An 18,093-nucleotide genomic window follows, 5' to 3' on the forward strand; every position below is an offset into this window, starting at 1 on the left:
GGGTGCTGCTGGTGTTCGACTTGGTGGGTGCTGGTGCGAGGCTGGACCGGATGCAGGTGTACTTGCAGGCGTGGCAGCTGAAAGGTCCGTGGGTACGTCGTGGAGTGGCTTGATGGCATTCTGGGAGTCGGCTGGTGTTGAGAGCGGTGAGGGTGGCGGCGGAGTACGTCAGGCGGGTCGGTCGGGATCTTCGTTGGCCAGGGGTCCTGGCGCTGGGCGCGGTCCGGTCGCGGACGGGCGCAGACGGGCTTACCTTTGGCGCGCCTTCGGCGCGCCCGCTGCGCGTGACCGCTGCGCGTGACCGCTGCGCGTTCGCACGGTCGCCATATAAGGCGAAGTGCGCGGGTGGGCGGGGCAGCTGGGAGGCGGGAGCGGGGAGGGAACAGAAAGGAAAAAGGGGCGTGGTCAGCGGTGGTGGCGGGAAGCGGGGAGCGGGGAGGGAAGGCGGAGGGCGGCGAGGTAGGCGGGCAGACAGGCAGGAGAACGCAAAGGGCTGAAACTGACTAAAAAAAATACAGGCACAAAAGTCAGACAAAAACTGCTAACACGGGAGGAAAATGCAGTTCAAACAAGCACAAATGCTAGACAAAACAAGCAAAAACAGACGCCAGCGGCGTCAGCCGGCAGCGAGGCAGGCAGCGAGGCAGAGGGCAAGGCGAGGGGGCACACACAGCAGCTGGTGGCCGTGCGGCGCGGGGGTGTCCCACAAGTGGGTCACACTCACCTGCGTCGCACGGTCGCCATATAAGGCCAAGTGCGCGGGTGGGCGGGGCAGCTGGGAGGCGGGAGCGGGGAGGGAACAGAAAGGAAAAAGGGGCGTGGTCAGCGGTGGTGGCGGGAAGCGGGGAGCGGGGAGGGAAGGCGGAGGGCGGCGAGGTAGGCGGGCAGACAGGCAGGAGAACGCAAAGGGCTGAAACTGACTAAAAAAAATACAGGCACAAAAGTCAGACAAAAACTGCTAACACGGGAGGAAAATGCAGTTCAAACAAGCACAAATGCTAGACAAAACAAGCAAAAACAGACGCCAGCGGTGCCCAATATGCCAGCCGGCTGGGGTGCTTCTCAGTTGTGAGGAGTTCTGATTAAACACAAGCCTGCCAGGGATGAGCGCTGATGCTCAGATAGAATGAGGCTTTCTCGGAGTTCCAGAGGCCTGGTCATGGTGCTAGGTGTCTGATAAAAGTGCCCACATGTTGGTACTATGGCACTCAGTGTGCCAATATGCCACTGATGGAGCCCAGCTCTGTCACCTCTGTTCAAAGAACGATTGTGCCAGGGAGGAGAGCCAATACTGAGAAAGGCAGAGACTTTCTCAGAGTGCCAGAGATTTACCCACAGTGCTCGGATGATGATTAAATGATGCTCAATGTGCCAACCAACCTCTGGATCTGCTCAGGGGTGCAAAAGTTCTGTGCAAAGCACAAGTCTGCCAGGGATGAGTTCCAATGCTCAGCTAGGCCGGGGCGCTCTCAGAGTGCCCGGGGTCTCCTAGTAATATCTGATCCTCATGTTGCTAATGCCATGATGCCCAAGAGTATGAAATACACTTTACTATTCCGTTAACCTACATCGACCCTGCATGTAAAGCATAATTGCCATGCCAATGACTCACAGTGAAGGGGATGCCAGCTGTGTGCAATCAAGAACTACTGATAAACATGTCATGATGCAGCCTTCTATCATACGTAGATACTTATCAATATGAAGGAGTAACCCTGAGCATCAGATATAATTATGCACATGTCTGTCACTGGGGTTAATGCTGTTGTTAGAAATTGGGTTTCTGGTTGGCTAGGGCTTCTGCCACAGCCAGGCAGAAACCACCACTCTAGTCAGGGCAAGGGAGTTATACGCTGTAGATAACCCCTGCTCACCCCCTTGGTAGCTTGGCACGAGCAGACAGGCTTATATCAGAGGCAATGTGTAAAGTGTTTGCGCAACACACACACACAGCAGCGACACACTAGGCACACTACAAAAGAAACTCCACACAAGGTTATATAAAAAATAGCCTTTGTTTTATCCAAAACACATTAGAATCATAATCACACATATACACTGCGCCAACTGGCATCAGGCAATAATTTACAGGGGATTATATACATGACAGGGCCAACCGGGCCACTGTCAGAACCATCACACAGCACAAGTAGCAAATATAACACAACCAGTAAATACTGGCAAAATACTCTACTCAGCATTAGCATTAGCAACATAAACGCATTATGCCTCCATCACCTTAGGCATAAGACACATTATGCACAAACACCATAAGCATAAATACATTATGCAATCTCTGTAGGCATAAACAGATTATGCAATAGGTATCACATTAGGGCCTTGCGCCCTACCAACACTGACCCCCGGCCACAACTGGCCTTCGGTGGGGCTCAAAGGCCCTTTGTCCTCCAAAGTCAGGGCTCTAACTGGGGCCTTCCACTGGCCCTTTGGCTGCCAACGCAGCAAAGACAATGTGCACCATGCACTGGAGTGTGGGATGTACATCACCCCTTGCTCCTCATCTAAAAAGAAATGGCCCCACGTTGCAGCTGCCGCTCTCTCTTGCAGTGCAGCTGGAGAAACCACAGCACTGGCACTAACTGTGCCGTGAGACCCCGTTCACTGGGCTCCGTCTGGTGCACTCCCTCGGCACCAACACTGATGCACAACACCAGCCCCACTCACCGGGGCAGATCGGCGTCTGCTCCAGGCACCGACAATGTGCCTCGGTAGGTCCCCCACTCACGGGACCTTCCCTGACCCCTCCTATCTCCTCCCCCCAGGACTTCGATATGGAGCCCACGAGGCTCCGGTCCCCTTCTAGAAGACTCACCACTGCGGGGTAGGCTCCCGCCCACAGTCTGGCTTCCACCGCCTGTCTTCCGGCTCTGGCATGGGCCGCTCTGATTAGAAGCGTAGTCTCCTTCTGATTTCTGGCCTCTAGGCCCCGCTCACAACCAGGCAATCTTTGCCTGTCTTCCTGGCCGGCCGTGCTTCTCCTCTCCGGCTCAAAAGTGCGGTGTAGGCTCCCGCCTTTAAGTACACACAAATGCTGGGTGGGCTCCCGCTAACAGGAGCACAAAAATGTGGGGTGGGCTCCCGCCTTACTTCTTGGATCATCGCAATGCAGGGTGGGCTCCCGCTTCCATCACAATGCGGGGTAGGCTCCCGTTGTCCTCTGGCAATGCGGTGTAATCCCCACATCGGGATTCCCTTGGAATACGACGCAGCCCAGCGATGTTTCTCCTGTCCTGGGCGAACCAAGAAGAGCGTTGCAGCTCTCACGAGGTGCTAAGCCCCCAAATGTTTAAGGGAAAAGGCTGGGCCCAAAAAGGCCAGCTCACAGGGCCCTCCAGCAGGGAGGCAGTCCCTCGTGGTGGTTCCTCCTGGGGCCCAGCAGCAGCAAGTCCCCAAGTAGCACAAGGAAGCACACCTTCATGGCGCAACAGCCCCAATATTTACACAGTGTTTACCCTTTGTCTGCCCCCGGCACAGGGTTTGGGGGAACCAGCCTAAACTGGTTCTGGGGGGTGTTGAAGCACTCTGTTTACCAGGCTTCCACACACTCCTTTGTCAGATGGGTCTCGGTCCTCTGATACACCACATGGGGGGCTGAGCCAGCATTCACCTAGGCAGGCTCTGACCTGTTCAGGGTCAGGGGACTACCCCCGAGCCACGTCCTACCTCGAATATAAACGAAAGGGGCATTATTTACCCAGTGAGAGGGTACTTGGACCTTAACAACTGGAATACTCTCATGGTGCCCAATATGCCAGGCATTCTGTGGTGCTGCTCAGCACCCAGAGAGTTGTGCTCAAAACTCGGGCCTACTAGGGATAAACGCTGATGCTCAGCTAGGCTGGGGTGCACTCAGAGTGCTAGGGGTCTGCTAGTCATAACTGACCCTCATGCTGATAATACCATGATGCCCAAGAGTGTGAAATACGCATTGCAATGAAATTGACCTATGCTGGTACTATGGCACTCAGTGTGCCAGCATACATGTGATGCTGCCCAGCTCTGTCACCTATGTTCATAGTACAATTCCGTTGTTGCACTTCGTTCATAGATGTGTCCCCCTAGGCACAGCTTTTGATCCATTCTATCTTTCTTTAAAATATTTGAGGCGACCCGTGGTAGATTGAATTTCAGTTCATGTATTTTATTCATACATTGTGAATATTCATACTAAATTGGTTATTCTTATTTATGGACTATTTATTCCTATGCCTTTCGGGTATGAATACCCTTCGTCAGGGATTAGTCCTGCAGTAAGAATATAAGTATCATAAACAACTGTGCACAATACTGTATAAGGTATTATCTCATTTGGTTGATGTGCTTGTTTGGGTAATCAAATTAGGACTGTGTTTCCATACGTTCGTTGTTGAATTTGTGAAAAAATGTTACATTAGAAGTAGCGACTGCAGTGTGTTATTAAAATCGTGAATTTCATCTGATTTCATTCACCGCTCGGTGCGAGATAAGCGTGTTCAAATTATGGTGTGCGGTACGGGAAGTGTCATAGAATTTTTCAAACCATGTGAATGAATAAAGTAAACAATGTTTAGCGTCCACGAATATGTGCCCGTGGGTTTTCCTTACGCTAGATGGTTTGAGAGTTAGTGACCGGTTCGTGATGGAAAAAAGTTATCGATAATGGTTTAAATAACTGTTATTTTCGTGCGTTATACAATAAAGTGAAGCAATGAGGTGAAGCAGGTAGCCGTTAAAGTGTTCGCGACGTTCCGTTCTAAAAACGAAAGTGTTTAGTGTTGCTATTCGTGCGTTACGCAAGATTGAATATCAACACAAAGTTCATGCCATTACATACCAAGAATCCTTTCAGTGCTCCTTGGTGGAGAATTTTCGTTGCCGATATGTGCAATACCATTCGAAGAGCGTCTATATGATGGGATTCGTTCGTGTGAGTGACATAATGAATGGACTAGGGTATACTAACATTGGGAGCCATCTTGGAGTGTATAGGTATGATTAGTGTGTAATCATATTGGGGGCCATCTAGGAGTGTGTTTATGTGCCATAGTGATGGATATAAGTGATGTTTAAGAGGGATACAGGTGAATAAAAACAAGATAAACTGATTCAAAGATAACAAACAAATTCAATGCGGTCATTTATCCCATGTGGATGTGCGCTGTCCAATTTTTTGATCCAAACGTTTTCTCGCTGCAGTAAAAATTTTCTGTTGTCTCGTCCTTCTGCTTTTTGTACCACTTCGAGGATTAAGAATCGTAGTTGGCTAATGTTGTGATGGTTTTCATGGAAGTGTTGTGCCACAGTTGACTTGAGTTGTTTGGTACGTATATTAGATTTATGTTCATTGATTCTCGTCTTTATTTTTCTTTCTGTTTTTCCCACGTAGATTTTGCCACATGGGCATTTAATCAGATACACTGCATTGTTGGTATTACAGGTAGCTGTGACCTTGAGTTTTATGATATTTCCATTTCTTGGGTGAGTTATGGTTGTGCCTGGTATGATATTGTTGCAGTTGTTGCAGTTGTAACATGCCATCGTTCCTCTGTAAGTGTTGAGGTCGACTTTATTAGTTTGCTTAAGCGTTTCTCCCAGGTTTTTACTTCTGGTATATGCAAATGTGGGTAGTTCCTGGAATAAATTTTTGAAGTCTGGTTCCATGGTTAACATTGGCCAATGTCGTTTAATTATGCGTTTCATATCTTGACTAGCAGTAGAAAATTTAGACACCATCACTAAGGGGTTTGTTTTTTCTTGTATAGGCTTGGTAAGAAGATCATTCCTGTTTTGTGATTGGCATCTGTTAAGTGCTTCATGTAATATTCTTGGTGGGTATCCTCTTTGTAGAAAGTGCTCTACAGTTTCCTGTAGACGTATATTGGTGGTTTGTGGATCGGATACTATGCATTTTACTCGCAACATTTGTGAGTAAGGTAAATGTTGTTTGAGTGGTTCTTGGTGGAAGCTGGCATAGTGCAGTGTATTGTTTCGATCAGTTGGTTAATGAAGGATACTCGAACATCCAAGAAGTTGATGTGTTCATTTTGTATATCATGTGTAAATTGTATTCGCTCATCGATTTGATTGAGATTTTGGAGTGCTTCTATAAGAGTAGGTAATGGACCATTCCATACTACAAATATGTTGTCGATGTAACGTAAGAACAATTTACTGTGTTTCTTCCATTGGTCTTTCGAGAGTATGTTATCTTGTTCGAATTTGTCCATGAACAAATTCGCGTACTCTGGTGCGGCGCAATTGCCCATGGAAGTTCCGGTAGTTTGTATATCCCATTCATTTTTCCATTTGAAATAGCTGTGAAACAAAGTAAATTGTAACAGCTCCATGAGGAAGACTTGGGTGTCCAGATTGTGGTCTGAGTGTAACAATGCTTGTTCAATTGCTTCAATCCCTAGGTTATGTGGTATGGATGTGTATAGAGATTTCACATCGATGGTGCACAGTAAAATCGTTTCATCTGGATGGATTTCAATTTTCTACAATTTTTTGAGAAAGTCTGTAGTGTCTTTGACATATGTTTGCGTTTTGAAGACCATTGGTTGAAAGTATCGGTCGATGAATTGTCCGATGGGTTCGTGTATGCTTCCTTTTGTGGACACAATTGGTCTGAATGGTGGGTTCAGTGGATCTTTATGTATTTTTGGTACCATCTAGATGGTCGGGCTTTTTGGAAATTCTTGGATTAGAAATTTTTTGGTTCTGTTGTTGATTGTTCCTTTATCAAATGCTTGGTTAATGAGATTTTTTAGCATGTTATGAAAGGTATCCGTTGAATTGATGTCGAGTTTTATATAGGTTGTTTCGTCCGCTAGGTGACTGGTTACTGCTGTTTCATAGGTTGTTGTGTTGAGGATAACTAGAGCCCCTCCCTTGTCTGCTTTTTGACATGTGATGTTCGGATTGTTGGCTATGTTCTTAATGATGCCAATTTATTTTTGAGTTAGATTGATTTTTCTTCTTTTTTTCGAAAGATTGAGTTTCAATAAGTCATGCTTGACTAAGTTTTCAAAAGTATCCAATGTTTTATGGCTTACTGGTGCCATATATGTACTTTGTGTTGATAATCCCTTGAGTTGATCAGGTTCAGGATTGATTTGTGGGGGTAGAATGTTTTGGAAGTAGTGTCGAAGGCGTAACTTTCTCATGAATTTGAATAGACTTATTTCAAGTTCCAAATGGTTGGTATTGGTAGTTTGAACATATGAGGTTCCTTTTTGCAGAGTACAATTCTGCCAGGGAGGAGAGCCAATTCTGAGGAAGGCTGAGGCTTTCTCAGAGTGCCAGAGGTCTGCTCACGTCTCAAATGATGCTCAATGTGCCAGCAATCCAGTGGTGCTGCTCTGCAGTGCGAGAGTGCTGCGCAAAACATGAGTCTGCCAGGGATGAGTTCCAATGCTCAGCTAGGCCGGGGTGCTCTCAGAGTGCCAGGGGTCTGCTAATCATAACTGACCCTCATGCTGATATTACCATGATGCCCAAGAGTGTGAAATACACATTACAATGAAATTGACCTACATCAACCCTGCATGTAAAGCATCATCGCCATGCCAGTGACTTACAGTGGAGGGGATGCCAGCTGTGTACAATCAAGAACTGCTGATAAACATTTCATGGTGCAGTCTTCTATCATACGTATATACTAATCAACATAAAGGAGTTGCCCTGACCATCCGATGTAATCATCTGCACTGAAGTGGGTACATGTCTTGCACTGGGTTAATCCTGCTCACACAGGATCTGCTGCCCACACGACACTCATGTACATGTGCACACCTGGGCAAACTAGAAGGGTACAAGTCTGATTACAGTGAGCTGCCAACAAGAGTTACCATACTCTCTGCCTGCCTCAATCTGCCGATTGGACAACGTAAGTCTCACTTCCACAACCATCCATTGGCTGATTCCTTTCAGTGTAGCACGTGAGAGATTCCGGTCTTGGAATGTGGATGTGCTTACAAACTAGCACGCATTATCTACTCTAGATTTGACTAAAATGATCCAGTGTAATTGTCACATTGTCAGCGGCAAACACATGGCCTCAAGAATACAAACAACAAACCTTTGTAATAGGAGGCAGTTAGGATATAGTTCCATCATCAGTCCATATCAAATATCCACATATTTTAAAACTAAAGTATTTAATACAAAGCTTGAGAAGCTCTACAATAACTATGAGTAGATTCACAATGAACTGAAACACCAAAGAGTACTTATCTCCAAATGTCTCAACCTGTAAATCAAATACCCAGGATGATATGCTTCTTAAGGTAAAGTTGTATTAGAGATGCTGACTGTTAGTACCGGGGTCTCTAGTTGGCAGGGGTATGCACTCTAGTCCAAGAAGGAACCACTGTTTCCGACAGGGTAGCTTGGCGCAAAGCAGGTAGGCTAAACGCAGAAGGCAATGTGTAAAGTATCTGTGCAACACACTCCAACAGTAACACAGTAAAAGCACTCACAAAAGGACACTACACCAATTTTACATAAAAAGACAGGTATATTTATCTCAAAACTTATGCAAGATACAAAAATACGACAAGTAAATTCCATGTATAGTGGAAGGTGTCGAATAGGTAATGTCTCTGGGGAGATTGCCACCAATACCTGATAGTAGCTGTCTCTCAGGTGGGAAGTACTGGGGCAAACAAAAACAGTTCCCAAATGTAGTAGATTATACACTGTTCGCAACATTTTATGAGTCCGAGTCCCTTTGGGACGTTGACAATGGGGATCAGAGAAATGCAGTAGGCAGTCTATGCCAAAAATGCCCAGATCGAGAGGTGAGTAGGGCGTGTCACTCTTGGCCCTGTTCGTATCGTGGGCAGTACGACTTTACTGGTTTGTGGTAAAGGGATGCAGTGGTAAAAGGCCGCCGGTTGGAAAAGGAAAGGCCCAGCAGTCTCTTTGTTACAGTCCCCGGCAGTCCCGTTAGTCACTTTAGGCAGTCCCCGCTAGGCCCGCTATTCCGGTGCAGTCTCGGACACTCGCTCATAAAGAGGGAAGTCCCTGCAGCCTACAACCTGCTCCCGCCAGCTACTCCCACACGGCAGCTCAACTGGCATGCTGTCCATTACCTGAGGCGGGCACTGGCTTCGAGGCTCCGCGGGTCTCCCAAGACGCTGGGTTTCTCATCATGGCGGAGTCAGGACCGGAGCGGGGCAGCACTTCTAGTTTCAACGTGGCCGCGCTCCAGGACCAGCCCCTCGATGCCGGGCAACACTCCCGGAGCTGCACCAATCCTAGCGTGGCCCCACTCTGACGTCAGCGGGGCAGCGCACTGGTTCCCCGAGTCTCCCGGGCTGGCGGCGGTGATCCCGGCTAACAGCACTTCCACCACAGCGCTTGCAGAGGCAGTTTGTAGTTAGGTACAGTTACAATGCAGTTATACGCCCAGGCCGGCAGCGGTGATTCTTGCAGCGATTTTGGTGCACCTCGACTCTGGCCTGCAGCGGTGACTTCGGGGCTGGCAGAACTTTTAGTTTGGGATGCAGTCGGGTTACCCGGCCTGCAGCGGTGATCTTTGGGGAAACCAGCGCGTTTCTGTCACAGCGCTCCACAGTCCCAGCGCAGTCAGGTCACGGGCAGTAATGTCGGCAGTTGAAAGGTGTTCTCCGTGCACATGCAGCGGCAATGATTTTGACACACAGCGCTTTCCTGCCACAGCGCTTTACAGTTCAGTTAGAGTCCCGGGCGGTGGCGGTGCTTTTAGGATCACAGCGCTTCTTCCTCACAGCGCTTGACAGGTCTGGTTGCAGGAGAAGTAGATTGTGGTAGTCTTTAGGAATCTTTATAGTTCAATAAGCAGGGGACCAGTCACTGGAGAAAAGTCATTGTGGAGACACGCTGGAGATGTTACCTCAGTCTCCCTGGCAGGGCAAGATCAGCAGTGAGTAGGGCAGCTCAGCACGTTGGGGGCAGCAGATCCTGGGAGCAGTCAGCCTCAACAGTGTGGCAATACTCCTGGCACTCCAGTAGTGTAACAGAAATGTGTGGCCAGAACCCTCACTATTATACCCTAAGGTCAGGTGACCGGGAGGGGCGGCACCTTCTGGAGGAATCCAGGGTGTTGGAAATCTCTGGAAAAATCCAGGAGGCTCCGGGGTGTTCCCTTGCTTCCCTACCTGTCTGTCAATAGGGACAAAAGGCTACAGTTGCAAAAAGTCCCAGACCGTGCAGACTACCAGCACGCAAATGAAGGGTAGGCCTCACTGCAGTAGCAGGGCCTATGGCTGATACACTAGTGTCACTATGCTTTTAAGGGAGAGCACCTGCACCTCAGCACAGTTTAGCAGTGGTAAGGGGCCCAGAGTCCTAAGTCCAACAAACATATGTGGTCCAGTGGGAGGCAAAGAGGGCAAAAAAATGTAGGGGAAGACCACCCTAGGGCTGACAGGTCTAACACTGACTTGTTAGAAATAAATTACCGAACCATCCGCATATAGGAGGACTTATATTTGTCTGACTAAAATCACTTTCAGTTTACCATGCAAACTGTGCCTATATTTTCCCGACAAAGCTCAATAGAGATTTGAAATTACATACAGCACAAAATGCTATCCCATCACGAATGGATGTAGGAGAGAATCAAAAAGCCCCACCTCCCACCTCTTTTCGTCATCAGTAGGTTTACTATATGGTGATTCTAAATATTGGTCGGTAAGTGTGATTGAGTGGAGTGGCTCACAGAATAGGTTGGCAAAATGTATGATTTGCTGTGTATTTCCCACATGTTTGATTAACAGTATGCTCCACTTTCCAACACACATTGCACCAGACCTTCTATAGTGGTGCAAACTGTATGGCAACAGTCGAAATATGTTAACATTTAAAATGTGTGCCATGTTTGGATCAATCTTTGGTACTTGTTCAGATATGTATATTCCAGCAGTTATATGAGTAGTTGCGCTTAGAAGGAAAGTTTCTAAAAACAGGGATGGTTGTGAAACTCTAGTAGGAGGGCTAGCATGTTGAGCAACAGCTGAAAAGGAGGGCTTCATATGTAAGGTCAGTGTGTGAGAGAATCGAGTCTCACTGTCACCAAGCCGTGGCCACCTTGTAAGGTAGCATCTTAAAATGTCAGCAGCTTTACACATCAAAAATTACAATCACTGTACAATAAATTCATTGACTTTATTCAAAATTAAATAACCACAGAAAGCACAAAATATGTTTCACTGACGAACATGAGGGATTGAAATAGAAAGTCCTTGCAGTGACCTATTTTGTCCAGTGTTTTTAGAAAAGTACACATAAGAGAGTGCGGCACAGGGAGAATTCAGTACAAGAGCAATATTGAAGATCCAGCTCGTCCTATCTTTGGCCACTAGGGGTGAATCACTTAGTTGGAAAAAGAAGTGGTATTTCAGTGAGATGGGGTCACATTTTTTTAAACAATAAATAAACAAATAATAAATAACAATAAATACAAATTGCATTTTACAGTCCTTACAAAGTACTGATGAGTTACTAGGATACGTAATCTTATTGCTTCTGGCCAGCCAGATGCTTCTATATTTGTATTAGGTTAAAAGGGGACCTCACTGTACTGTGAGACATAACAACACCTTTCATGAAAGGAGAGGACATAATTGACGCTCGTCGTTTTATAGAATGAATTGGCAACGTCCCTCTCCTTGGGTTGATTTTCAATCTTGTGTAAAACTAGATAATGCAAAGATAATTGCACCTGGTGGTTAATTTAAAGTTTTACTCCCACTTTGCGAGAGGGATCAATTGTGATTGAACTCGTTTACTGCAGGGAGGATGCCAGTTGTGAACAGTCTGTAAGGCTTTCTATCTCCTTCACCACCTCAATAATTGCTTGTGCCTGGTCTTGGTGGAGCACATGGGCAGCATTGGAGAGGAACTTCTCATGGAGTGATTCTTGGCTGAGGGGCTTCCTCCAGTGTCCATAGAAGGTGTCACATCTGCCGGTCACGATCTCTCCACTCTCCAGGAGCAGAGCTACTTCTCCATACATCTTGTCAAAGTTAGCAACATTGTCTTCAGGGTGCTCCACTACCACCTTCTTCAAAAGGTCGATGAGGTCTGGTCTCCTAAGGCTGTCCTCACTGAAGGAAGAAATGCCCACCTCGCCATCGAGGAGGGCTGTGCAGGCGTTGAACTGGAAGGAGTGTCGCGCCTCGTGCTCAGACTCTGGGAAGGGCCTGTTGATATACTTGGAGACTGGGACCCTCAGAAGAACAGTGCGGATGGAAGCAGGGTTAAAGGAGCCGGTTATATTGGTGACTCGGTTTCTGACTGAGATGGCAGCGTCTGCCACCCAGTGCATGCCCAAGTGAGCTGGGAACCTCTTGAAGGCGATGTCTTGCTTCTCCAAGAGAAAGCTATAATCTTGATCTGGCATTGCCAGGGCCGAGGGCTGGTAGTCACCATAGAAAGCACTGAACCCAGAGCAGCCGGGCACATCGTCCAAGATAAGTGGGTTGGCTTCCATCCCACGGGCAGCCAGAAGTGCTGCTTCCATCCCAAAGCGGGTCGCATTGCCAATATGGAGAGGCTTGGCAAGAGTTGCAGCATTGGCCATAGGCGCTCCCGCCAGAGAGGCAGCAATTGCCAGAGCATGGGCACATTGTTCTGCATTCAATGAAAGGAGTTTTGCTGTAGCAGCAGCACTGCCCATAGTGCCAACAACTGAAGGAGGGTGGAACCTGAAGGAAACACAAAGGTCTGTGTCAGACATTGAATAATGATAATACCAAAACAGATTTAAAAGAGGGGTAATGCTAACAATAAGTGTGAATTATGGAAATATATTTAAAGCATGTCAGACAGTAATGCTATCATGCAGTACAAGGAAACAGAGAAAAAAATGCTAGGATTTAATCAAGCATTAGACACAAACAAATAATCTAGTTACAGTGAACAGAAAAATAAATGTTACCATGTTTACATTGTACTGTGTGCTATCAACATACATGATTTTGTTTGTATCACAGATTCCTCTTGCAGATATTTCTGCCCTTTGCCCCCGTCAGACATGCATCATAACATTCCCTCTCTCTATGGATCTCACATATAAAACATTGAATATTTCTACCCTCTTTCAGCATCATAACCATGCCCAGGAGATACTGGAGCCCCCTGTGGGCATCATTTGGTGGCCATAGGATATTTCCGCCCTTTGTGCGCATCATACAAACCTTTTAGGGATATTGCTGGCTTCATTGGAGAAACGCATGAGTCTTCCTTGCACCTCGATGCCCACGTTGAATGCCAGCAGGAAGTCTGAGCCACTGGGTCGGAAACCCACGGGCAACATCTGTGTGGCAGCCATTAGAGCCGGCAGCACAGCACCTGACGGGTGAGTGGCAGGGTGCCAAGTGTCATCGAAGTCCATGGAGTGACTCTGTTAGAAGAGAAGTAGAGGATTAGAAGGTCTTTAAAGAAGGGTAGGTCAGGATGTGATGTTAAGCAGAGAGATTGTGTCATCGACCTATGGAAACAATTAACAAAAGTGTAGGATTGATATTCTAAGATTTGGTTGACTGACTGTGCCATTTCCCAATACAGACTCTTTACAGAAGTGGAAACAGACAGGATTTTACATTGGCGGAGACAGCATTTAAGTAAAATTCTCACAAACTCATTGCTCTAAGTCTATGATTGATTGATAAAGTGATTGGCAGCTTTCAAAATCCTTACCGCTACTCCATTGACATATGCAGCCAGCGTAGGTGGGAGTCTCAATCCTTTCCTTCCGTACACAGAGCTGATGGCAGACAAGGAGTACATGTCCTGTTGGAGAAAGAATTAAGTTAGAAATCGACAGTGTACATAGACACCTAGTGGTGGAACTACAGAGCTTGTGGGTTATTCAACTTTAAACACAGGATGATTCAACCTCATACGTTGTGGTGTGTCTTAGAAGAAATGCAGGAGTCTCTGTGAGTAGATGTAGTGTTTCGGAAGGACAGTTGTACAGTGGATCAGAGGTTGCAATGTTTATTTAGGTACCATAGTCCATAGTTAATGGCTTAACATCTGAAGGCAGCCTGGGGTGTGATTAGTGGATGAGTATTTCATGGTGCATGAGTAAATAATAGTGGATTTTGTGACTTTGTCTTTCTCTCTTATCTGTTATTCCAGTGAGATGGTCACACTGTTGCTCTAGAGGGTTATTTAATGGGTGAGGGGTTCATGGTGTGTTGCTTGGTAAGATCCAAGATTCGGATAATCAGGTAAATTCTCATGGTGATACTGAACAGCGATAGTCTCAAAGGGGTTTTGATTAAGGGACGGTTTGAATCCTGAGACGTGGTTTTAAGTCAATGCCTCCTTTTCTCTCTGAGTAGTTCAAAGATATGCTAACTTTCTGGGTCGATGCAGGGTGTTTAAATGCTTGTGTGTTACAAGATGTGTTGTTCATTTTGCTACCAGCCTCACCTTGACTGACATGACTCCTGGGTGATGGTGCACTCTGCTGATGTACAGGGTTTTAATAGACGTGTAATCCTTGGTGTGCTTTTTGGCTCAGAGCCTATCTGCTTTTAACTCATAAGGCCTCAAGGAAATTATGGCATAGTAGGTTTTTAATTGCTGGGTTGCAAATGGCGGGCTTGCTTTGGCCCATGTCCCAGGCTGGATCAAAGGTAGATGGTGTCCATTACTGGAATAGAGAGCTTTAATGGATGGATTTTACATTAGTGTTCTTTGGTGTGTTTCATGCTGTGGTGATTGTAGCCTTTTACATGGCAGGATCACGGGGATACAGTCACAGCCTTGGACTAAAAAGGGTTTTTAATTGTCGTATTTCGCATGGTATGATGTTTAGTGTGTTCCATGTCTCTTCTTACCTGGCAGTATCCCAGGGCGATGTTGAACACATGGGTCGTGCTTCCCACCAGTCCAACGCCGATGCTGTCCAGGATCATACGCTTGCTTCGGTGCCGCACAGTTTGGGACAGGTGATCTCCCTGGACTCCATGTATGAAGGAAGCAAAGCTGCTAGTGACCGCCTTCTCCCGGGGGCTCCCCTCCAGCGCTGAATAAAGAGAAGAGACAGGATCAGAACTATAAGCATTCTGGGTTGGCATCAGACACAAATCCAGCTGATGTGGGCCAGAACCAGATGTTGTTTATATGGGACAATCTTTACCCAGGGCTCTTGGAGTTCTAAACTGATAGCAAACTCAAACCAGTGCTAGCAGCTCCAAAACCAGAAACTGGGACCATGGCATAAGGGACCCAAGTCAGGGTGAGTGACACCAGAACCTGTAGCTGGGCCCATGGGATACAGAGCGATCCGGGCACGAGAAGAGTGGCATCAGAACAAGTAACGGCCTAGGGTATACAAAGCGGCATCATTACAGGGAGAGTGACACCAGAACCAGTAACTGGGACCAAGATATAGAGAGCGGTCTCAGACCAGGGGATCGGACATCAGAACCAGTAACTGGGCAGAAAAGAATCAGCGTGACCTCAGACCAAGGGTAGTGCATGCACCAAACACTTACCTTCCACCGCCGCTGTGTGCACCTGTCTGGACAGCCTGAGGATGGCGCGTGGTTTCTGGAAGAAGGGAGAAAGCAATATTAGCCGAGTTGTGTCATTGTATAAGAACATGGAAGGGAGTGGACAGGGCTAAAAGAGAAGAACACAAGGCACCAGAGTCGAGAAGGGTAAGATGACAGAGAAGGGGAAATAACAGAGGAGAGATTTTAGGGTTTTCACAGCTACCAATTGCAATCTGTCAAACTGCAGTCCAAGACTGGCAAAGGAGTAACTTCAGCCTGGCCCATGGGCAGCCTCAGCCTGGCATATAAGCAATTCAAGGTTGGAACATGAGCTGTCCCAGCATGGCACATTGCGTGGCATATCAGCAGGAAGAGCATGGAGTATAAACAGCCATAGACTGGCACATGAGCTGCAGCACTGGCACCACAGTCACTCCATCACAGGGGGGACCAACAGCAGCAGCACCCAGGGAGTACTCTGATAAATGATGCCAGCACCTTGGCATATGAAGTCAGCACACTGACATATGATGCAAGTACCCTGGCATTACAGGAACCATTGTGCCATATTATGCCAGCACCTTAAGCTGGCACACATCTAATCGCAGCACTATGTCAAATGATGCTGGTCTTTTGGCCTGTGATGCCAGCAGACTGTGAAATTATGCCAGTTTAGTACCACATACAACAGGTGGTCGCTGTTCTGGTGCAAGCATTCTGATTGGACGTTGGCAGAGAAGCAGTGTGAAGCAGGATATCAGCTGGCACAGAGTGAAACTCTTTATTTCGCTCCTGCCGTAGATGCGAGAAAGACAATGTCTCTTGGGCCACAGTGCACCACCGAGGCACTATGTATCAAGTGGCACATGCATGCCACCCGGGACCCCGTATCTATATGGGCACAGTTTTCTGATCGGCTAAAATAAAATTTTGTTTGAACAATCCCCCTTCAGGGATGCCTCGAGAACCTCTGGCTATTGTCAAACACTACGTGGTTAACAGCAACAGCGCTACAAACAACAGCACTGCAGCACAACCCGTAGGCGCTTTAAATATTACTGCCGCATTTCTGAGAATTATCCCGCATGATAAAAGCCCCAATTGGTGAACATCTTATAACAGACCTTAACTACCCAGGATGCCTCTGCAATGATCACGGGAGACAGACACGTCCATATCATGAACATCACAGAAACACATGACGAATGGTCTCAGAACTGGCGATATTAAAACACGTTGCAAGCTAAGAATAAAAGGTGCTCTCCTTTTATTCAGAAATAAATAGATTTAAAAACGAAAAAACGTATTAAGAAGTATGAGAATGTAAAAAGTACATAAAGAGCATGAGAATGCCATGATGAAAACAACCAATAAACATTTGAAAGCAGTAATATATCCATATTCATTTTCTAATAAGTAAATGCACTGTCTGTTGTATTTTAATAGATCGCCTTCTATTAAAAAAAAACAATTCATGAAAAGCGAGATCGAGAGAAAGGCTTTCAATCAACCTAAGTGGACTTTGGAAACAAATTATGCCCCCCAAACAGACGAACAATATACACATCCAGCCATTAAAGCTGCCAAAACCTGATGCCTGTAGCAGGGGCTCACCTGGAAGGCGCATTGAAGCATGTTCCGCACTGGTGTCTGCCTCTGTCCTGGGAGAAGCTTTCCCTGTCTGTGCAATCAGTCCCTGTCTTTCGAGATGGACCTCCTGAGCCCCGCTGTCTATCTCTGTCGACCTGAGAGGGGTCTCTTTTGTCTCTGTCCTGGGACAGTCCTTCGCTCTGCCTCGCTCTCTCTGGTGCTGACAGGCAGGGGCAGGTGAGCTCCTGGTGTTGGCTGATGCTGTGTCTCTCCTGACAGAGGTTATATAGGCTGAAGAGGCGCTTGAGATCCCCGCAGAGGAGCCCTGTGTGGAGTGACGTCACTAAAAGGGGCAGGTGTGACCAGAGTCAGGTGTCACACCTCTGGGAAAGGCCAGGGAGACATCTGGGAAATTCCTAAACCACCGTAGAAAAAAAAGACCACAAAGAGAGAGGGTCCCGTGGGATATCCAAGGAAGACACCGCAGGCTGATCCAAAGTGTCAGTGTCGCCCTCAATTGGTTTCCTAAAATGGAGGAGGAACTGTGATCATACAGGTAACCGTGATATTAAGAGTGTTTGTGAGCGCGCGCAGATCAATTTAAGGGATTTGTAAAGCGCGGCAAAACACCAGTGAGGGTCTCGAGGCATAGCTGTATCTTTCCCTGCATGCATAATACATCTGTGCATGTGTGAATTTAATGACATCCATTTGTATTTACAATAAAATACTTACATTCACACATTTGAATCCAACATAGTAAACTGTTCATGCGAACACCCGTTTAATAATTGTATTTACATTTGTCATTTATACACGTGAGTGCGTATGTGTTTGTACGCATTTCTTTATCTCTGTCTCTGTATGACTCTGTGCCTACAATTGTAAGCATCTCTCTGAGAATATACCTGAGGTTTAAGTTCACAAAAGAACAGTCTCATTCACACATTCGAACCCACTTCAAATAATTCTCGCACGCCTCACGCTCGTAATTTAAGGGAATCAT

At 46.8% G+C, this 18,093-nt stretch overlaps 1 protein-coding gene across 1 annotated transcript; it reads right to left on the reverse strand.

Moving 5' to 3' along the window:
- Positions 1-11,132: 11,132 nt before the first annotated feature.
- LOC146862247 (cis-aconitate decarboxylase-like) lies at positions 11,133-17,359 on the reverse strand. Its single transcript, XM_085641415.1, has 6 exons — positions 17,112-17,359; positions 15,498-15,552; positions 14,838-15,025; positions 13,687-13,779; positions 13,185-13,390; positions 11,133-12,692 (listed from the first exon to the last, which is right to left on the reverse strand). Exons 1-6 carry the CDS (start codon positions 17,130-17,132, stop codon positions 11,771-11,773), a joined length of 1,485 nt encoding a protein of 494 aa, XP_085497541.1. The 5' UTR covers positions 17,133-17,359; the 3' UTR covers positions 11,133-11,770.
- Positions 17,360-18,093: the final 734 nt, after the last annotated feature.

The sequence above is a fragment of the Triturus cristatus genome, chromosome 2_2 (assembly GCF_964204655.1).
Source record: "Triturus cristatus chromosome 2_2, aTriCri1.1, whole genome shotgun sequence".
Taxonomy (NCBI): Eukaryota; Metazoa; Chordata; class Amphibia; order Caudata; family Salamandridae; genus Triturus; species Triturus cristatus.